The sequence below is a fragment of the Schistocerca nitens genome, chromosome 2 (genome assembly GCF_023898315.1).
Source record: "Schistocerca nitens isolate TAMUIC-IGC-003100 chromosome 2, iqSchNite1.1, whole genome shotgun sequence".
Taxonomy (NCBI): Eukaryota; Metazoa; Arthropoda; class Insecta; order Orthoptera; family Acrididae; genus Schistocerca; species Schistocerca nitens.
The window spans coordinates 149917803-149937505 of NC_064615.1; the positions used below are offsets into that span (position 1 = coordinate 149917803).

General features: G+C 45.1%; 1 protein-coding gene across 2 annotated transcripts in view; it reads right to left on the reverse strand.

Moving 5' to 3' along the window:
• Positions 1 to 19703, reverse strand: part of LOC126235846 (2-hydroxyacyl-CoA lyase 1) — a 134858-nt gene that overhangs the window by 36748 nt on the left and 78407 nt on the right. For both annotated transcript variants that reach the window (XM_049944709.1, XM_049944710.1), the window contains exon 7: positions 3419 to 3494. In XM_049944709.1, the coding sequence (XP_049800666.1) occupies positions 3419 to 3494 (76 nt within the window). The remainder of the gene's footprint in view (positions 1 to 3418; positions 3495 to 19703) is intronic.

Genomic DNA, 19703 nt, shown 5'->3' on the forward strand with positions numbered 1-19703 from the left:
CACAAACTTTACTTTACTGAAATAATCACATAACTTACAGTATATCACAATGTAAACAAATCCTAGTCCAAAATTTGCGCCTCTGAATGTTTTCTTTTTTCAGAAAATACAAAAAATTTGAAACCTTCAATTGATATCTTAGAATAGGCATTAATTTACTTAATTGTGATGTAATATTGCCTTAATTGTTATTACTCAATTAAACACTTATCTTTACAAGAACTGTGAATGTGCATGACTTGCCAACCAAAGATGGTCGTAGATTGTCATTTAATATATTTAGAAAGCGATGAGTAATCGTACAAAATTTGCATACTTATGACACTTGAAATCAAAGTCGAGTGTCATTAACCAAAAGTTAAAAATGATTTGTTCCACATCCATTAAGGCAAGCCTTTGACTGGTTGCTCATTTCAGTTTCAAATACACAAACACAAAAACAAACAGAACAATTTTTTTAAGGATGTAGTTTTTACCACTGACTGCACATATTTATAACGAATCCTACAACTGCAATTTCAGCTTTAAGTCATTATTACATGGTTTAGTTGTGGCCAATAATAAATATTAAAACTAGATGTTCCACAAGAAACAGATATACAGTTTAGACAATACTTTCATGAAAACAATCTGAACTGGTAACTGGCAATAACAACTCACATGCTGAAACACAGCAACTAGTCACATGGGTGGAAGAAATTACATGGATGTCAGTTTGTACTGCTACTGTCAGCATTCATTACACTTCACCATCTGTATAAAGATTCAAAATACAACACCTCGTTTTGAGCACATTTTGTAGAACTGACAGCTAAACAAAGCACTCTTTATCCAGCAGCCGGAAATGATTCTCCAGACATTGGCTCTTTAGTGTTTACACATGTCAGTATTATATACCACAGCAGCAAAAAAAAAAAAAAAAAAAAAAAAAAGCAGGGGACACCTTCAACATATTTACAGCAATGCCATAGACTTTACTTAATGCACATAGGTACTAAGGCTCATAAATGTTTCCCATTAACAGTTTACTGATCTACCCTTGACAAACTTAATCAGTATCCCTCTATGTAGCCTTGTCTTGCCACCTGTGGGAGTTACTTGCTATTGCCTTACATAAGACAACAGTCAGAGTTGGTTCACTCCAGTCACACCTGCTTGAGTTGATATCCTGAGACAGCTGGTGGGAGAGCTGCTCAAAAAACCATTTTGAATGGCAAAGCTAAAAAGCTGCCATAAAAACAGCTCATTAGAAGAACAGTTGACTACCAGTAGAAGCATAATGTGTTTTTACTAGATTTTCTATTAAAAACTTGTGTGTGTGTGTGTGTGTGTGTGTGTGTGTGTGTGTGGAGGCAGGTAGGTGCACACGAGCACACTTGCATTAGCACCTGTGCATGCTCCAGTGTACTGTTCCACTTAACTTCAGAGTACCCTTCGCATTGCTATGTGACATCTTTAAGGTAATGAAAATTCTCACTGCTAAAAGCATCAATAAACTCCTTTTATGTTATTCTTTAATAAATATAAACTTTGTTTTGGTGAGTAATTGTGGAAGGTAAATAGGAAATGCACTATCATCAAAATTTCAGGACACAAACCTCTCTTGTAAGTAGGGAAATAAGACTGAATAGCTTGTGCAAGGGGTAACTCATAACCATTCCCATTGCATGTGAATTAATTTCACATGGAAAGCAACATCACTCAGAAGAATATTCCTCCACCACCTTCCATTGTCTCCCACATTCCTCATCACCAAGTTACTGCAATCTCCCTTCATATGTTGTCAATTTCTTAATATTCTTCCTATTTCATAACCAGCAGCTTCTAACACGTGTGTACAAAACAGTATTACAGTGCCTGGCATTCGACATTTTTCCATCCCTAATAAGAACAATTTGATCACTTCTTTCCTAATAGAGTCCACTCCGTTAACTGTTTTCTGAATCCTAATAAAGCTAATATCTGTTATATGACTTGCTTATTCTTTCACTGTCACCGAATATTAATAATAATAATAATAATAATGCGAGCTCTCAGACAAAAGCCATTAGTATGCACATTTGTAGACTTTAAGAAAGCATACGATTCAATAGATAGACCCTCATTATTTCAAATTTTAGAAGAAAGGGGATTAGATTACAAGACACGAGAACTAATAAAACAAACACTAACTGACACGAAGTCTAAAATAAAATTCATGGGAGAAATTTTGGAGCCCTTCGGCATTCAGACAGGTGTGAGACAAGGCGATGGACTCTCTCCTCTTTTGTTCAACATCGTTCTTGACAAAGTTATGGAGGAATGGGAGAAACAACTACGGAAAAATGAGTGTTGGAAACCAATTTCACTTGGCTTTTCCAAAAACAATCTTTACATTCCATACCTCGCTTTTGCAGATGATCTAGCAATACTAGCGGAGGATGAGCAGACCGCCATTAAACAGATTGACACACTCAAAGAATGTGCTGAGAAAGTTGGGCTACAAATCTCATTTGAAAAAACTGAATTCCTATGTTCAAAAGTAGAAATTGCAAGCTTAAAAACAAAATATGGCAAAATCAATAGAATCCCGTATTTTAAGTACCTCGGAGAATACATTGAACCAACAGGCCAAGAAATAGTATCACAGCAAAATCGTTTACAAAAAGTCAAAAAAGCATTCTGGTTAGTCCACAACCTCTACAACAAGAAATCCTTGTCAAGACAAACTAAAATTCGGCATTACAATACCGTCATAAAACCAACAGTCCTCTATGCAAGTGAAACACTAGTACTGAACAGAAAGCGAGAACTCGAAGACATCAAAAAAGAAGAGAGAAAAATCATTAGGAAAATTTTAGGAGCGAGACAGACTAAAGATGGCTACAGACTGCAAACAATCAAAACAACAGAAAAGTTTTCAAACATAGAAATTGATTTTAAGAAAAGGCGACTGAAATTCTTTGGTCATCTTAGCAGATTACCAGAAAACCGTTTGACCAGAAAGCTAATAAATTACGTAACCTCACTTAAAGCTTCAACACCTTGGATGATCGAAGTTAGAAAAGACCTCACCAACGCGGATATAACAGCAACCGATATTTCAGACAGAGATACTTTTAAGCACAAAGTAGAGAAGTGGAAAGTTTTACCAGAGCAACCAAAACAAAAACAGTACAGACCGAAGTGGTCAGAAGAGCGAAAGCAAGCCTTCTCAAAAAGAATGAAGATCTATTGGAGCAACAAGAAGAACCAGAAAAAAAGTTGATTGTCATTTGCTTAATGTCATTTGCTTAATGTCTTCCGTTATTGGGAGAATTCATAAATAATAATAATAATAATAATAATAATAATAATAGGATTGGGAAACAGAAGAAGTAGAGAAAAGAGTAGACTTCTCTCTAAGTGCTACAATATTAAGCTGCAAATGGTAACATACCTTTTGGAATAAGTTCCCGAATATGATGAAAAACTGTATAATAATTCAGTGGAACTGCTGTGTCCAAACACATAGCCTGTAAGAAACAGATTAATGCAATATTAGGGATTTAAAATTCATTCTTCTGCTGATCTACTCTCTGATAACTAGCTAACATTCACAAAATTTACATGCACAGCAATGACAGCTACATAACTTACATATATGCAGACAATAGTGTCAAAGGGAAGACTTGTAACATCGAAAGTAAACAATGGGAGACTCAACATCCTGAAACTGTATACTTCATTATTAGTGGGACAATACAGTTACCACACATTTCACAATATGCAGGCTAAAATTGTTTTCACTCTGATTCTTTCTTGTTTCCTTGCTTCATGTCATGAAACACAGCAATAAATAGCTTTCAGTAATTTTTTCCACAGTTTCTTTGGGATATCCTTTTTCCCAAGCACCATACAGAAAATTTCTTTAATCACCTGTTTCCACATGATATATGCAGGGTAACAAGTATGTTAAAGAATGAATACTCACTGGTGAGATATGTCACATCTAGTGTGGTTACCAAGATGTGCTTGAAAGAAATCTCAAAATGTCTCACCTACTTTATTAATTGCAGTAATAGTAAAATATGCCTGCAACACTCCCAATAATGAGAGTGGTCAAATTGGTGTATATAACGGGAAGAACAGATGAAGTCAAACTGTAAACCAATATCATTAATCACATGCAATTAAGTATCTGAAAGTACTAGTATGTCTCACTAAAGATAATGAGGTAGTAACAGGGTAGTTGGGGCAGGTAAGTCTGGAAAGAAAGGGTGTATAACATAAGTGGTGACCAGCTTCCTCAACTAACACCACATATGTATGCTCTACTGAGCTGTTCTGGTGACATGATCAGCCTAGCCTTGGCAGTGCTGTACCGTGAGATAATGCAGAGCTAGGAATGGTGCTAGTGACTGCTGACTGGGTGCAAATAGCACTGGTGCTGGTTGGTAGTTTCAGGAGATGAAGTTGCATTATGCGTGATCTGCACCTCAACATATCTGAGAAGGGAAGGTTGGTGGAGCTAATTAGTAAGCGTGTATAGGGTGTGGGTGGGGTCGCAGATGGTCCTTTTTACGGCACAATGCAACAGAGTCCTCTTCCTAAAAAGTATCTCGATCAGTTTAGAGATTTCTACAACAGGTACACACAGAAGATAGAATGTACCATTCTGGAAAGTACACTTACCAGTAGTATGAAAGAAAAAGAAATCTCAAGGAAAAAAACACTCAGAAATGTACAAAGAATTAACAGTCCTTTGCCAAAACATGTAGTCTATTGAAAATAAAGTATAGCAACTTGAAGTCAAATTACAGTCTTTGAACAATGTAGTTTTGTTTTGTTTTTGTTTTGCTTTAGGGTGCAAAACATCAACTGGGGTCATACGCGCCCAAGTCAGAATTACAGAACATGAACATAGAGAGGAGTTAAATGACTATATGTCAGTTCCAATTGACAGAAGAGAAGGGAGCTAAAAACAGGCACATCGAAAAAGGGCTTAAAAAGACACCATACAGAAACAGAGGTCCAAAACTAAAAATTAAATGACCTTTGCCATATTGCTTCAACGGGTAAAAAGTAAAACGCAGTCGACAGCCAGCACGTCATTTGCTACAACAACTGATATATCAGATGGCAAACCCAAGCTGGAACATAAATGGTTAAAAAAAAGGGCAGTCCATCAGGAAGTGGCGGACAGTTAAAATTTGAGTGCAATATGTACGGAGTGGTAGGGTAGCGCCACTTAGCAAATGACAATGGTTAAAAAGGCAGTGCCCAATATGCAGCCGAGTTAAAATAATCTTCTCCCGGCGGGAGAACCGAGAGGAGGTCATCCAAGGTGCTGGGAAAGGCTTAATAAGCTGAAGCTTATTTGTGTGGAGGGAGTACTATTGGCAATGCCAAAGGGACACCACCTCCTGACAGACGGCAACGCAGAGATCATCAGAGGGAATATAGGTACTTGTGGGCTGCAGTACGAGAACTGCAGCCTTGGCAGCAGGCATTAGCAGCCTCATTTCCTGGCAGCCAGAAAATGACGAGGAACCCACAGACCTAGTAAATAGTGTCGGAAGTTCCATGCGGCTTTTCGCGGATGATGCTGTAGTATACAGAGAAGTTACAGCATTAGAAAATTGTAGCGAAATGCAGGAAGATCTGCAGCGGATAGGCACTTGGTGCAGGGAGTGGCAACTGACCCTTAACATAGATAAATGTAATGTATTGCGAATACATAGAAAGAAGGATCCTTTATTATATGATAGTGGAACAAACACTGGTAGCAGTTACTTCTGTAAAATGTCTGGGAGTATGTGTGCGGAACGATTGGAAGTGGAATGATCACATAAAATTAATTGTTGGTAAGGCGGGTACCAGGTTGAGATTCATTGGGAGAGTCCTTAGAAAATGTAGTCCATCAACAAAGGAGGTGGCTTACAAGACACTCGTTCGACCTATACTTGAGTATTGCTCATCAGTGTGGGATCTGTACCAGATCGGGTTGATGGAGGAGATAGAGAAGATCCAAAGAACAGCGGGGCGTTTCATCACAGCGTTATTTGGTAACCGTGATAGCATTACGGAGATGTTTAGCAAACTCAAGTGGCAGACTCTGCAAGAGAGGCGCTCTGCATCGCGGTGTAGCTTGCTCGCCAGGTTTTGAGAGGGTGCGTTTCTGGATGAGGTATCGAATATATTGCTTCCCCCTACTTATACCTCCCAAGGAGATCACAAATGTAAAATTAGAGAGATTCAAGCGCGCACGGAGGCTTTCAGACAGTCGTTCTTCCCGCGAACCACACGCGACTGGAACAGAAAAGGGAGGTAATGACAGTGGCACGTAAAGTGCCCTCCGCCACACACCATTGGGTGGCTTGCGGAGTATAAATGTAGATGTAGATGTGGAAACATGATAATAGCTCCACCAAGAGTGAGCATGTGACAGTTTTCCTGGACCCACTTCACTAAGGGACAGGCAGTGTACAGCGCACATAGACTTTGAAAGGCACTGAGTGTGTGTGAGCAGAGGACACAATTGAATAGGCTGTGTCGCCGGATGTACTCCGTGGCCTGATGCAGAGCAAAGAGTTCGGCTGTAAATACTGAGGAGTGTGCTGGAAGCCAATATTGAAAGACACGAGTGCCAATGACGAAGGCACACCCAACAGCATGGTCAGCCCGAGAGCCATCAGTGTACACAAAGACACTATCACGGAGTTCCTTATGAATGTCGTAAAACTGAAGTCGATAGAGTGAGGCTGGAGTAGTGTCCTTAGGAAGCAAGTGAAGGTCAAGGTTAAAATGGGCTGCTTCACGAAGCGAAGGTTTTTTTTTTTTTTTTTTTTTTTTTTTGGCGCAAAACTGCTATGGTCATTAGCGCCCGGCCCGTGACTTAGGAAACAGTAAAAAACTGAAAATGGAAACCAGCAGCAATGGGAACGAAAGTCATAAAATTGGAGAAACTAAATGCAGAAGGAAGGCTTAAAAATCCACTACAGAAAGGGGTTGGTTGTCCCCAAAAAAAGCTTCAAATGACTGACGTCATTTCACTGGCACTAATAAACTCGAGTACGCGATCGGCTGAGCGCGTGTCATCTGCTAAAATCGACGATATATCAGGCGCTAGCTGTAGACGGGAGTGTAACGGATTAAAATAGGGGCACTCAATTAAAAGGTGTCTTACCATCCACAGCTGAGAGCAGTGGGGACAGAGTGGGGGAGGATCGCCACTTAAAAGATGTCGATGGCTAAAAAGACAGTGCCCTATCCGGAGTCTAGTTAAAATTACCTCTTCCCGGCGACGCGTTCGGGAAGAAGAGGTCCAAGCAGAAGGAAGAGCTTTCACGTCCCGCAATTTATTATGGGGAAGTGTCGACCAATGCGCGTGCCATAAATGAACAACATGATGACATAAAACGCTCTGTAGATCGGCGAAGGGAATCGATTGGATAGCTGGCCGAAGAAGAGAGACTGCAGCCTTGGCTGCAATATCGGCCGCCTCATTTCCACAGATACCAACGTGTCCCGGGAGCCAGAGGAACGCCACAGAGACGCTCCCCAGGTGGAGCAAGCGCAGACAGTCCTGAATCCGGTGGACCAGAGGGTGCACAGGGTAAAGAGCTTGGAGACTGAGGAAAGAGCTGAGAGAATCTGAGCAGATTACGTACTGTATCCGCTGATGGCGGTGGATGTAGTGGACAGCCTGGAGAACAGCGTAAAGCTCCGCAGTATAAACCGAACATTGGTCGGGAAGCCGAAAGGGATTTTGGGTGTCGCCAACAATATAGGCAATCCCTACACCTAACGATGTTTTCGAGCCATCGGTGTAAATAAATGTGGCGTCCGTCATTTGTGCACATAGAGCAGCAAATGCCCGGTGATAAACAAGTGAAGGGGTACCATCCTTGGGAAATCGACAAAGGTCACGGAGCAGGCAGATCCGGCGACGGAGCCAAGGCGGTGCTGTACCCCAAGTTGTTAAGAAGGTTTTAGGAAAGCGGAAGGAAAGAGAATGGAGCAGTTGACGGAAGCGGACTCCCGGTGGTAGTAGGGAGGAGGGGCGGCCTGCATACCCTACATCAAAGGAGGCGTCAAAAAAAAGGTCATGGGCTGGATTAGCAGGCATGGAAGACAGATGGCTAGCATAACAACTCAGAAGGACTGCTCGCCGATTGGACAGCGGAGGTTCAGCAGTCTCAGCACAAAGGCTTTCCACAGGGCTGGTGTAAAAAGCTCCAGACACTAAACGTAATCCACGGTGGTGGATAGAGTCGAGACGCTGAAGAATAGACGGCCGAGCAGAGGAGTAGACTATGCTTCCATAGTCCAATTTCGAGCGCACTAAGGCGCGATAGAGGCGGAGAAGGACCACTCGGTCCGCTCCTCAGGAGGTACCATTCAGGACACGGAGGGTGTTGAGGGATCGCAGACAGCGAGCCGAAAGATAGGAAACGTGGGAGGACCAACACAGTTTTCTGTCAAACATAAGACCCAAGAATTTAGCGACGTCTGAAAATGGAAGGTTGACAGGACCTAGATGTAAGGAGGGCGGAAGAAACTCCTTACGTCGCCAAAAATTAACACACACGGTCTTACTGGGAGAAAAACGGAAGCCGGTTTCGATGCTCCAAGAGTGGAGGCGATCGAGACATCCTTGAAGACGTCGTTCAAGAAGGCTGGTCTGTTGAGAGCTGTAGCAGATCGCAAAAGCGTCCACAAAGAGGGAGCCCGAGACATCAGGAAGGAGACAATCCATAATTGGATTTATGGCAATGGCAAACAGTACAACACTCAGCACGGAGCCCTGGGGTACCCCATTTTCTTGGGAGAAAGTACGGGAGAGAGTAGTGTTCACCTGCACCCTAAATGTGCGCTCTGCCATAAATTTGCGAAGAAAAAGGGGCAGCCGACCTCGAAAGCCCCAAGAGAACAGTGTGCGGAGGATGCCTGTCCTCCAACAGGTATCGTATGCTCTCTCCAGATCAAAAAATATTGCTACTGTTTGGCGTTTCCGGAGAACATTGTTCATGATATAAGTGGAGAGAGCAACAAGGTGGTCAACTGCAGAACGATGCTTTCGGAATCCGCATTGGGCAGGTGTTAAAAGACTGCGGGATTCCAGCCACCAAGCTAAACGGTAATTCACCATATGCTCCAAAACCTTACAGACACTACTCGTAAGAGAAATGGGGCGATAGCTAGAGGGGAGATGTTTGTCCTTTCCAGGTTTCGGAACAGGAACGACGATAGCATCCCGCCATCGTCTGGGAAAAGTACTGTCGGTCCAAATTCGATTATAAAGGCGAAGGAGGTAACGCAGACTATGGGTTGATAAATGCAGCAACATTTGGATGTGGATACCATCCGGTCCTGGGGCGGAGGAGCGAGAAGAAGAGAGTGCATGTTGGAGTTCCCGCATGGAGAAAACAGTATTGTAGCTTTCGCGATTTTGAGAGGAGAAAGCAAGATGTCACACTTCCGCTGCACGTTTCTTCGGGAGAAACGCTGGCGGGTAATTTGAAGAGCTCGAAATCTCAGCAAAGTGCTGACCCAATGAGTTAGAAATTGCGATGGGATCCACTAATGTATCATGCGCGACAGTGAGCCCAGAGACTGGGGAGAAACTAGGCGCGCCTGAGAACCGTCGAAGACGACTCCAAACTTCCGAGGAGTGAGTGAAGGTGTTAAATGAGCTAATAAAGAATTTCCAGCTTGCCTTCTTGCTATCGCGGATGACACGACGGCATCGCGCACGGAACTGCTTATAGCGGATACAGTTGGTCAAAGTAGGATGGTGGCAGAAAACGCGAAGAGCACGTCGCCGCTCACATATTGCGTCACGGCATGCCTCGTTCCACCAAGGAACTGGGGGGCGCCGGGGCAATTCGTAGGTGCGTGGTATTGAACGTTCCGCAGCTGTAAGACTAACGTCAGTAATATGTGTGACCTCATCGTCGACGCTGGGAAAGTGACGGTCATCGAACGTCGCTAGAGACGAAAAAAGTGTCCAATCGGCTTGGGCAAACTTCCAGCGTCGCGGGCGCATACATGGCAGTTGAGGCTGCAGTCTAAGGACACATGGAAAGTGGTCACTCGAGTGTGTATCATCATGGGCGAACCATTCGAAGCGCCGAGCTAGCGGAACAGTACCGACCGCATGGTCCAAATGAGAGAAATTTGTCGTGGAGGCAGACAAAAATGTAGGGACCCCAGTGTTGAGGCAAACTAGATTCGCTTGGTGGAAGACGTCTAGCAATAGTGAACCACGTGGACAAGGATGTGGAGAACCCCAAAGCAGGTGGTGGGCATTGAAGTCCCCAACCAGCAAATAGGGGGGTGGAAGCTGACCAAGAAGATGAAGGAGATCAGCTCGTGCCATTGGTGTGGACAATGGAATGTATACAGTACAAAGAGAGAACGTGTATCCAGAAAGGGAAAGACGGACGGCGACAGCTTGGAAGGAAGTGTTTAAGTGGATTGGGTGATAATGGAGAGTATCATGGAGAAGAATCATGAGTCCTCCATGGGCTGGAGTGCCTTCAACAGAGGGGAGATCATATCGGACGGACTGAAAATGAGGGAGAACAAAGCGGTCATGGGGACGCAGCTTTGTTTCCTGAAGACAGAAGATGACCGGCGAGTAAGAGGATCGACAATTCATCACGATTGACTCGAATGCCGCAGATATTCCAATGGATAATGGACATAGGGTGGACAGAAAATGGAAGAATGTGAGCAAGGTTGCCGTCAAGTCAACGACTGCTCAGAGCTTGCGACCGACAGCGTGGAATGGCACTCAGCCGAAGGCAGAAGATCCTGATCCATAGGTTGTTCAGGAGCAGCTCCTGCCACCAGCGATCGGCCGGTTGATCGGCCGCCAGCAGTGTGCCTCGGCGACACAGAAGACGGCCGAGGGCGATTTCCGCCAGGTGGTGCTGTAGATGAGACACGCCTTGGCGGAGAAGGAGATGAACTGGGTTTCTTATTAGCCTTCTTGGAAATATGATGTTTAGATGAAGGAGGAACCGATGGTTGTAAAGTTGGGGTACGTTAAAAATCTTCACGAGTATGCTCTTTTTTCGAAGTCTTGGTGTCTGACTTGTGGGCTCGAGATTTAGCAGAACCCGATGAAGGGTGAGCCATAGAGTGGGCAGGCGAAAGTGGTGAGGTTGAACGGGCAATCTTTGCGCTGGCCGATCTGATGACCGTGGTACTAAAGGTGAGGTCGCAAGTCTGCGTGGCCGCCTCCTTTGTTGGCCGAGGAGAAGCAAGGACAGTGCTGTATTTTCCTGTCTGAGGCACGGTGGGCTGTCGACTGGCGAATAATTTTCGAGCAGCAAAGGTCGACACTTTTTCCTTCACTCTGGTTTCCTGGATGAGCTTTTCGTCTTTATAAATGGGGCAATCTCGAGAGGAAGCAGCGTGGTCACCCATACAGTTGATGCAGCGAGGGGGTGGAGGTGGACAAGCACCCTCATGAGCATCCTTGCCACACATAACACATTTGGCCGGATTGGAACAGGACTGGCTGGTGTGATTGAACCGCTGACACCGATAGCAACGCATAGGGTCTGACATAAGGGCGAACGGAAATTATCTCATAGCCTGCTTTGATTTTCGATGGGAGTTGAACTTTGTCAAATGTCAAGAAGACAGTGCGGGTTGGAATGATGTTCGTGTCAACCCTTTTCATAACTCTATGAACAGCCGTTACACCCTGATCAGACAGGTAGTGCTGAATTTCTTCATCAGACAATCCATCGAGGGAGCGTGTATAAACGACTCCACACGAGGAATTTAAAGTGAGGTGTGGTTCAACCCGGACAGGGAAGGTGTTGAGCAGTGAAGTACGCAGCAATTTTTGCGCTTGGAGGGCACTGACTGTTTCTAACAACAAGGTGCCATTCCGTAATCTGGAACAAGACTTTACAGGACCTGCAATTGCGTTGACACCTTTCTGAATAATGAAAGGGTTGACCGTGGAGAAGTCGTGACCTTCGTCAGACCGAGAAACAACAAGGAACTGTGGCAACGATGGAAGAACTGTCTGTGGCTGAGACTCAGTGAACTTACGCTTGTGAGCAGACATAGTGGAAGGTGAGGAAACCATTGCGGAAGAATCCCCCATGATTACCGGCGTCTCCGATGGTGCGCTCCTCCCTTGTGGGGGCCCTCTCTGAGGGCACTCCCGCCTTAGGTGATTGTTCACACCTCAGGTCACACCTCCCAACAAACGGACGGAGGGACCAATCGGCACTTTCGGAAGGTATCAGCTCGGGTAATCACCCCTCCCTGGGCCTGGCCGTTATCAGGGGGTACGTACGTGTCCTACCTGTCTACCCGGGGCGGGGAATTACGCGTTACCCCGTCACCGGCTACGCATGGAAATGCGTGGGTCGGCCTTCAGACACGCACAGGGAGGAAAAAAGAGAAAGGGAAAGGAAAGAAGAGGGCTCTCAAACGCCGCAGCGGAGAAAAGGGCAAGGAGAAGAAGTAAGGAAAAGAGAAGGACAGAGGAAGGACGAAGACTTGCAAGCGTAGAAAGCAGGGAATTGGTAACAGTTTCGAGCGTCCGTCTCCGGACGTAGGCACAAACCATACTCCCAGAGGTGGAGAAAGGGAAGGAAAGAGCATGAGGTGGGGGGGGGGGGGATGCGGAAAGGGAAGGTATGCAGCCCGGAAAGGAAGGAGGGCCACATTAGCTCGGGGGGTCCCGTGCTCGCTACGCACGTATCCACAAAAGAGTTGTGGATCCCCTGGGGGGACGAAGTGAAGGTGGTGAAGGGTTCACACCCACCAGAAAGTTTCAGGTAGTGTGAAGTTAAGCTGCCAGAGCAAGTGCCAAAAGCGGACTCCAGGAGGTAATAGAGAAGAGAGGAGCGCCCCATACTGGTAATCAAAGGAATCATCGAAGGAGGCGGCATAGGATGAGTGGTCACACATGGCATACAAACAGCATGCATACCTCTGAGGAGAAAGTCACGGCGGTATGACAGCGATAGTTCAGCAGATTCAACATACAGACTCTCAACCGGGCTAGTGTAATAGGCACTAGTGGCCAGTGCCACGATGGTGGACAGTGTTGAGAGAGCATAAGAGGGACGGATGTGCAGGTGCATAAACAAAGCACCCATAGTCTACTTTCAAAGATACATGGGATGGTACAAACGGAGGAGGGTGGTTCGATCTGCACCCCAGGCAGACACATAGGACAGTGGGGTACCACGTACAGCGGGCTGCCACATAAGACACACGGGAAGACAGTGTTTCCTATCAAGCATGAGCCCCAGGAATTTTGTAGTTTCAACAAATGGAAGAGCAACAGGCCCAAGACGTAAAGATGGTGGGAGAAACCAATTGCACTGCCAGAAATTCATGCAGACGGTTTCGGCAGTGGAAAAGCAAAAGCCATTGTCGGTGCTACAGGGGTAAAGACGATCAAGACAGCACTGAAGATGCCGCTCAGTGAGACATGTCCATGGAGAACTGCAATAGATGGCAAAATTGTCAACAAAGAGAGAGCCAGAGATTCCTGGCAGGAGACAGGTCATTATAGGATTAATGGCGATAGCAAAGAGGACAACGTTCAGGATGGAACCCTGAGGCACACCATTTTCCTGAATAAAGGTGTCCGACAAGGCAGAACCCACATGCACCTTGAAAACTCAGTCTTGTAAAAATGCCCGAAGAAAACAGCAGGTACCCACGGAAGCCCCACATATAAAGAGTACGGAGGATACCAGTTCTCCAGCAGGTGTCATGGGCATTCTCCAAATCGAAAAACAGGGAATTCTGCAGAAAACCATTCATGACATGGGTTGACAAAGTAACGAGATGGTCAACCGCAGAATGTCACACTCAAAATCCACACTGTGCATTCAAGCCACCACACCAGCCGGGCACAAATGATACTTTCCATCACCTCGCAAACGCAGCCAGTAAGAGAGATGGGGCAGTAGCTAGAAGGAAGGTTTTTGTCCTTAAAGGGCTTAGGTATGGACATGACAGTGGCTTCTGCCCTCTGCCCAGATGCGACTGTACGTGTTAAGCAGAAAAAGTGCTTCCCTGGAAGAGAAAGGTGCTGCAAGATCTGAATGTGGATGGCGTCTGGCCCTGGAGAGGAGGATCGGGATGAACTGAGAGCATGATCTAGCTCCCTCATAGTATAGGTGGCATTGTAGCACTCAAGATTTGGAGAAGAGAAGGGTATTGCCTGGGCCTCCTCCACTCATTTCCGATGGAGGAAGGCAGGGTGTTAAATGACATCATCAGCTACTGTCAGGCCAGAAATTGGGGAATGGATCTTGGTTCCAGAGAGCCGTCAGAGGTTGGCCCACATGACAGAGAAAGGTGAGCAACTGTTAAAAAAACTAGTGAATGAAATCCCGAAGAATGAGACGACACTTTGCATGCATCTATTTATAAGGAATGCAGATTGCCTGTGTAGCATGGCAGTTAAAAATGTGAAGAGCAGCAGCATGCCTCAATCCACCAAGGGACTGGGACACAATGTGATAAAGAGGAAGTGCGGGGAATGGAACATTCTGCAGCAGTAAGGATAATGTTTGTGAGATATTCCACCTGGCCATCACAACTTGGGAAATCTCGTTCTTCAAAGGTTACCAGGGAGTGGTAAAACTGCCAGTCAGGCTTAGGAAGCTGCCATTTAGGTGTGCACGCGAATGGGGTAGGAGTCAGCAAACAGATAGCACTCGGAAAATGGTCGCTCAAGAAGGTGTCAGAACGGACCACTGAAGATGAGTGGCAAGCTGGGCAGTGCACAAGGAGAGGTCCAAATGGGAATAGGTGTGCAAGGAGGTGGAAAGGAAAGCGGGTGATCTAGTATTAAGGCAGCAGAAGTTAAGTTGGTTAAGGTCAGCCAAGAGGGCACCTCTCTGACAGGTCCTGGGAGAACCCCAAAGGGGATGATGTGCATTAAAGTCACCGAGTAGCAAAAAGGGTGGAGGTAGTTGCCCAATAAGTTGAAGGAAGTCTGTCCTGGTGACAGTGAATGATGGAGGGACACATATGTGGTACAGAGGGAAAAAGTCAGGTGGGGAAGGAAAAGGCAAACTGCAAAAGCTTTGAGATTGGTAGTCAGGGAGATGGGCTGATCATGAATATCATCCCCTATGATGCAGCATCACACCCCCATGAGACGGAATGCCGACCTCGGGGAATATCAAAATGAATCGGTAAGAAATGTGAAAGCTCAAAGTGGTCATTAGGGCGCAGTTTCATTTCCTGAAGGCAGAGTACAAGGGGACACTGCGACGCTAAAGGCAGCCATGAATCCTCTTTATAGGGCCAAAGGCCACAACATTACATTGGAGGAGAGTCATGATAATGAAGAGATGTAGGAGTGTCACCTTGGCAGCTGCTGAGTGATAGCTGGGGAAGAGGCGCTAGTACAGGACACAGAAGCAGGAGGATCCTGCTCCATGGGATCCACAGAAGCATCAGCTTACTTGTGTGGTTGGTCTGTGGAGTCCAACACTGAAAAACAGTAGTTGGTGTGCACCTGCGACACAGAGCTGGCCGGGCTAAGGTACCACACGGCAACACCATTGAAGAGAATCGTCGAGGTGGCAAAGGAGAAGACCGCTTGCCTTTGGTGGACTACTTCGAGCCTTTCCAGTTAGATGAAGACTTGGGTGTTGTTTGGCTGGAGGGATGGAGGAAGTCTTCAAGGGAGTACTCCTTCTGTCCTTTCTGGCCTACCGGTTGTGTAGCTGGTGGCTTCGCCCCTTGAGGTGTGAGTTTGATGGCTTGTTGCACAGCTGGACAGGGGGCTGGTGATGCTACCTTGACACTGGTCAATTTCACAACCTCAGAGCTGAATTGGAGGTCGCATGTCTGTGTGGCCATGTCCTTCATGGAGTGAGGGGTAACAAGAATAGAACTATAGGTACTAGACGGAAGAATGCAGGGTTTGCGACTAGCCAGTAACTTATGAGGGACTGGATAAAGCACCTTTTTCCTTTACCTGGCTCTCTTGAACAGTTCACTCATCAAGATACACTGGACAATCCCGAGAGGAGGCAGCATGGCCGCCATTGCAGTTGGTACAGCAGGGAGAAGGAGGCGGACGATCACCCTCGTGTGCATCCCTACCACAGGTGACACATGTGGTTGGGTGTCGACAAGACATTCTTGTGTGGTTGAAACAATGACACTGGTAGCAATGCATCAGGTTCAGAATGTACGGCTGGATGGTGATAATTTTACAGCCTGCTTTGAGCTTGGGCAGAAGCACCACTCTATAAAAGGTGAGAAAGAGAGTAGGGGTGGGCACTAAGAAGGAATCTACTTTATTCCATTACACGAGTACTGCATTGACACCTTGATCAGAGAGGTAAGATTGAATTTCAGCCTCAGTTAGACTGTCAAGCAGCCTTGTGTAAATTACACCACGGGAAGAGTTCATGGGCCTCGACATGAACAGGGTAACTGTGGAGAAGCGAGGCAACAAGCAGTTATTTTGCTTGAGAATCAGAAGCCATCTCCAAAAGCACAGTGCCATTCTGTAAAAGAGCAGGATTTCACAGGGCCGGCAATTGCATCTACACCTTCTGAATAATAAACGGATTTACCGTGGCGAAGGATTGACAGTCTTCAGTACATGAGCCACAAGGAACCGTGGTGCAGTGGGAAGGGTCTTTGAATCATTAGCCCCATTACATTTATGTTTTGTAGATGTTAAGTAGGAAGATGATTGACTCGTCTCAAGGAAATTCCCCATGATTGCCAGTGTCTCCATGGCATGCTCCTTCCAACTGGGGGCCCCCTTCACAAGGGGGCCCACCCGCCTTAGGTGATTGTTGACACCTCAGGTCACACTGCCCACACACCTGACAGAGGGACCAATCAACAATTTATGAAAGTTACTGCTCAGGCAATCACCCCTCCCTGGGCCTGGCCTGTACCAGCGGGTATGTGAAAACCCTACATGTCGACCCGGGATGGGGATTACGCATTACCCAGTCACCTGTTACATGTCAGATGCACGGGACAGCCTTCAGGGGTGCACAGGGAGGAAGAAGAAAAAAAAGAGGATCCTCAAACACTGAAGTGGAGGAACAAGAGGAGAAGGGAAAAACAGAAAGGAAAAGGGACCGAAAAACAAAAGTGACTGTTCGCTTGTCAGCGATAGAATACAGAACATTCCCAATAATACCACAGCCATGTTCCCCAAGGGAGGGAAAAAAGAACAGCAAGAGGATAGACATGCAGCACAGAAGGGAAAAAAAATGCTGCAAAGGCTGAGGCCCCATGGTAGCCAAGCACAAACCTGCCAAAGAGTGGCAAGCCTCCTGGGGGAGAACAATGTAGTGATACACATTACAGAACACCGGTGTAGTGCTGCCATCATATGAAAGGGCAAGCTGCTACTGTAGAACTACAATAAAGAATGGGGTATCAAATATGTGTTTCAGAAATGGGACACATTTTAAAGATCAGCAAGATAGCACTGGAATTACCATAGTTAAACATTTCATAATGTCAGCCACTGAACTAACAAAACTTAACATTCATAAGAAAATTAAGCATTTGATGTGTACTGCTCAACTAGTTGCAAAGTGAGCCCCTTTTCTCATGAGTTAGCTGAAATCCTGGACGGAGCCTCAATTCCCAAAGCTAAGATTATCTTATATATCAATAAAACTGTAGGCCCACAGAGGGATATTCTACAAACCTAAGAGAAATGCGTTTTCAGGGCCACTGACAAATCCAACCTGGGATGAGGTGTAGGCAAAAAACAATGTAGACAAAATGAGACATTCCCAGAAGTGGCTACTAAAGGCAGCAGCAGCTAAGGAAATTAAATGGATAACAGTGTGCATTAGAAAGTCCTCTGGAACTCTTAAAAATCTAAGCTCTTAAAAAAGGTACGCAAACCCAGAGTTCCTCAATTATCATCACAGTTATAGGGCACTGTTTGCTGCAAACATATTATTTAATGACAAAATAATACATAAACTTGAAAATAAAAGTAAAGTTGTGTGGGACATCTTACAACATGAAACAAGAAAAGGCAGGCACAAGTTCATTAACATACAAATGTAAAGATGGAAGTCAATTAATAGAAAACTCATAAGAACTAGAAAATTTGTAAATGTATCTTTTTCAGGTATTACAGAGAATCTGCAAAAAAATTCTCTCAAACAGATGAAGTAATCATCATGCATTATGAAGCCAGAAAAATGATGCAGTACCCCACAATGGGGCATGAAATCAGGGAAGCAATATGAAAATTAAAAAATAAGAAGTAAGCAGGACTATAGGTAGTGCCAATCTCGGTTCTGAAAGTGTACAGACAACAAATATAATAAATGAGTATTTTAGTTCAGGTATTTTACCCGAGCACCCAAAACACACACACACACACACACACACACACACACACACACACACAGACAAAAGGAAAGTAATGAAAACCTAAAGGCCAGTTTCCCTACTCTCACTATTTTAAAAAATAATAATATACACCAAGAACAGACTAATGAATTACCTGAATAAATACAAGCTACCTAATGAGTCACTTTGGCTTCTGAGGTAGAACAGAATCATCCCGAGTTTACAAAATGGTACTTGAAACTCTCAATAGGCGTACCTGTGTTACACACACATTTTTAGATCTGTTCAAACCTTTAGACCATAAAATGCTAGTAAATAAACAGGTACTATGTACAAGATGTTTGATTTATACCTGGAAAATAGATTTGAGGAGTGCATTGGCAGAAAGTGGCACAAAATGAGGGTGAGGGGAAGTGAGTTGGGAGGAGGTCTACGACAGAGGAGGCAGAGACTATTGGGTGAAGAGTGTGGGAACACAAGGTTAGCATTTGTTGAGGCCGCAATAATTTCAGGAATGGAGAACATGTTGCAAGTGTAACTCCCCCATGTGCAATTCAGAAAAGCTAGTGTTGAAGGAGAGGGTCAAGATGACCCAGTTTGTGAAACAGCCATTGAAATCTAGCATGTTATCTTCAGCTGCAAGTTGTGTCACAGGGTGGTCCACTTTGCTCTTGGCCCAGTTTGGTGTTGGCCATTCAGCTTGGTGGACAGCTGGTTGGTAGTCATACTCAATACAGGGTGTTACAAAAAGGTACGGCCAAACTTTCAGGAAACATTCCTCACACACAAAGAAAGAAAATATGTTATGTGGACATGTGTCCGGAAACGCTTACTTTCCATGTTAGAGCTCATTTTATTACTCCTCTTCAAAACACATTAATCATGGAATGGAAACACACAGCAACAGAACGTACCAGCGTGACTTCAAACACATTGTTACAGGAAATGTTCAAAATGTCCTCCGTTAGCGAGGATACATGCATCCACCCTCCGTCGCATCGAATCCCTGATGCACTGATGCAGCCCTGGAGAATGGCGTATTGTATCACAGCTGTCCACAATATGAGCACGAAGAGTCTCTACATTTGGTACCGGGGTTGCGTAGACAATAGATTTCAAATGCCCCCATAAATGAAAGTCAAGAGAGTTGAGGTCAGGAGAGTGTGGAGGCCATGGAATTGGTCCGCCTCTACCAATCCATTTGTCACTGAATCTGTTGTTGAGAAGCATACGAACACTTCGACTGAAATGTGCAGGAGCTCCATCGTGCATGAACCACATGTTGTGTCGTACTTGTAAAGGCACATGTTCTAGCAGCAAAGGCAGAGTATCCCGTATGAAATCATGATAACGTGCTCCATTGAGCGTAGGTGTAAGAACAT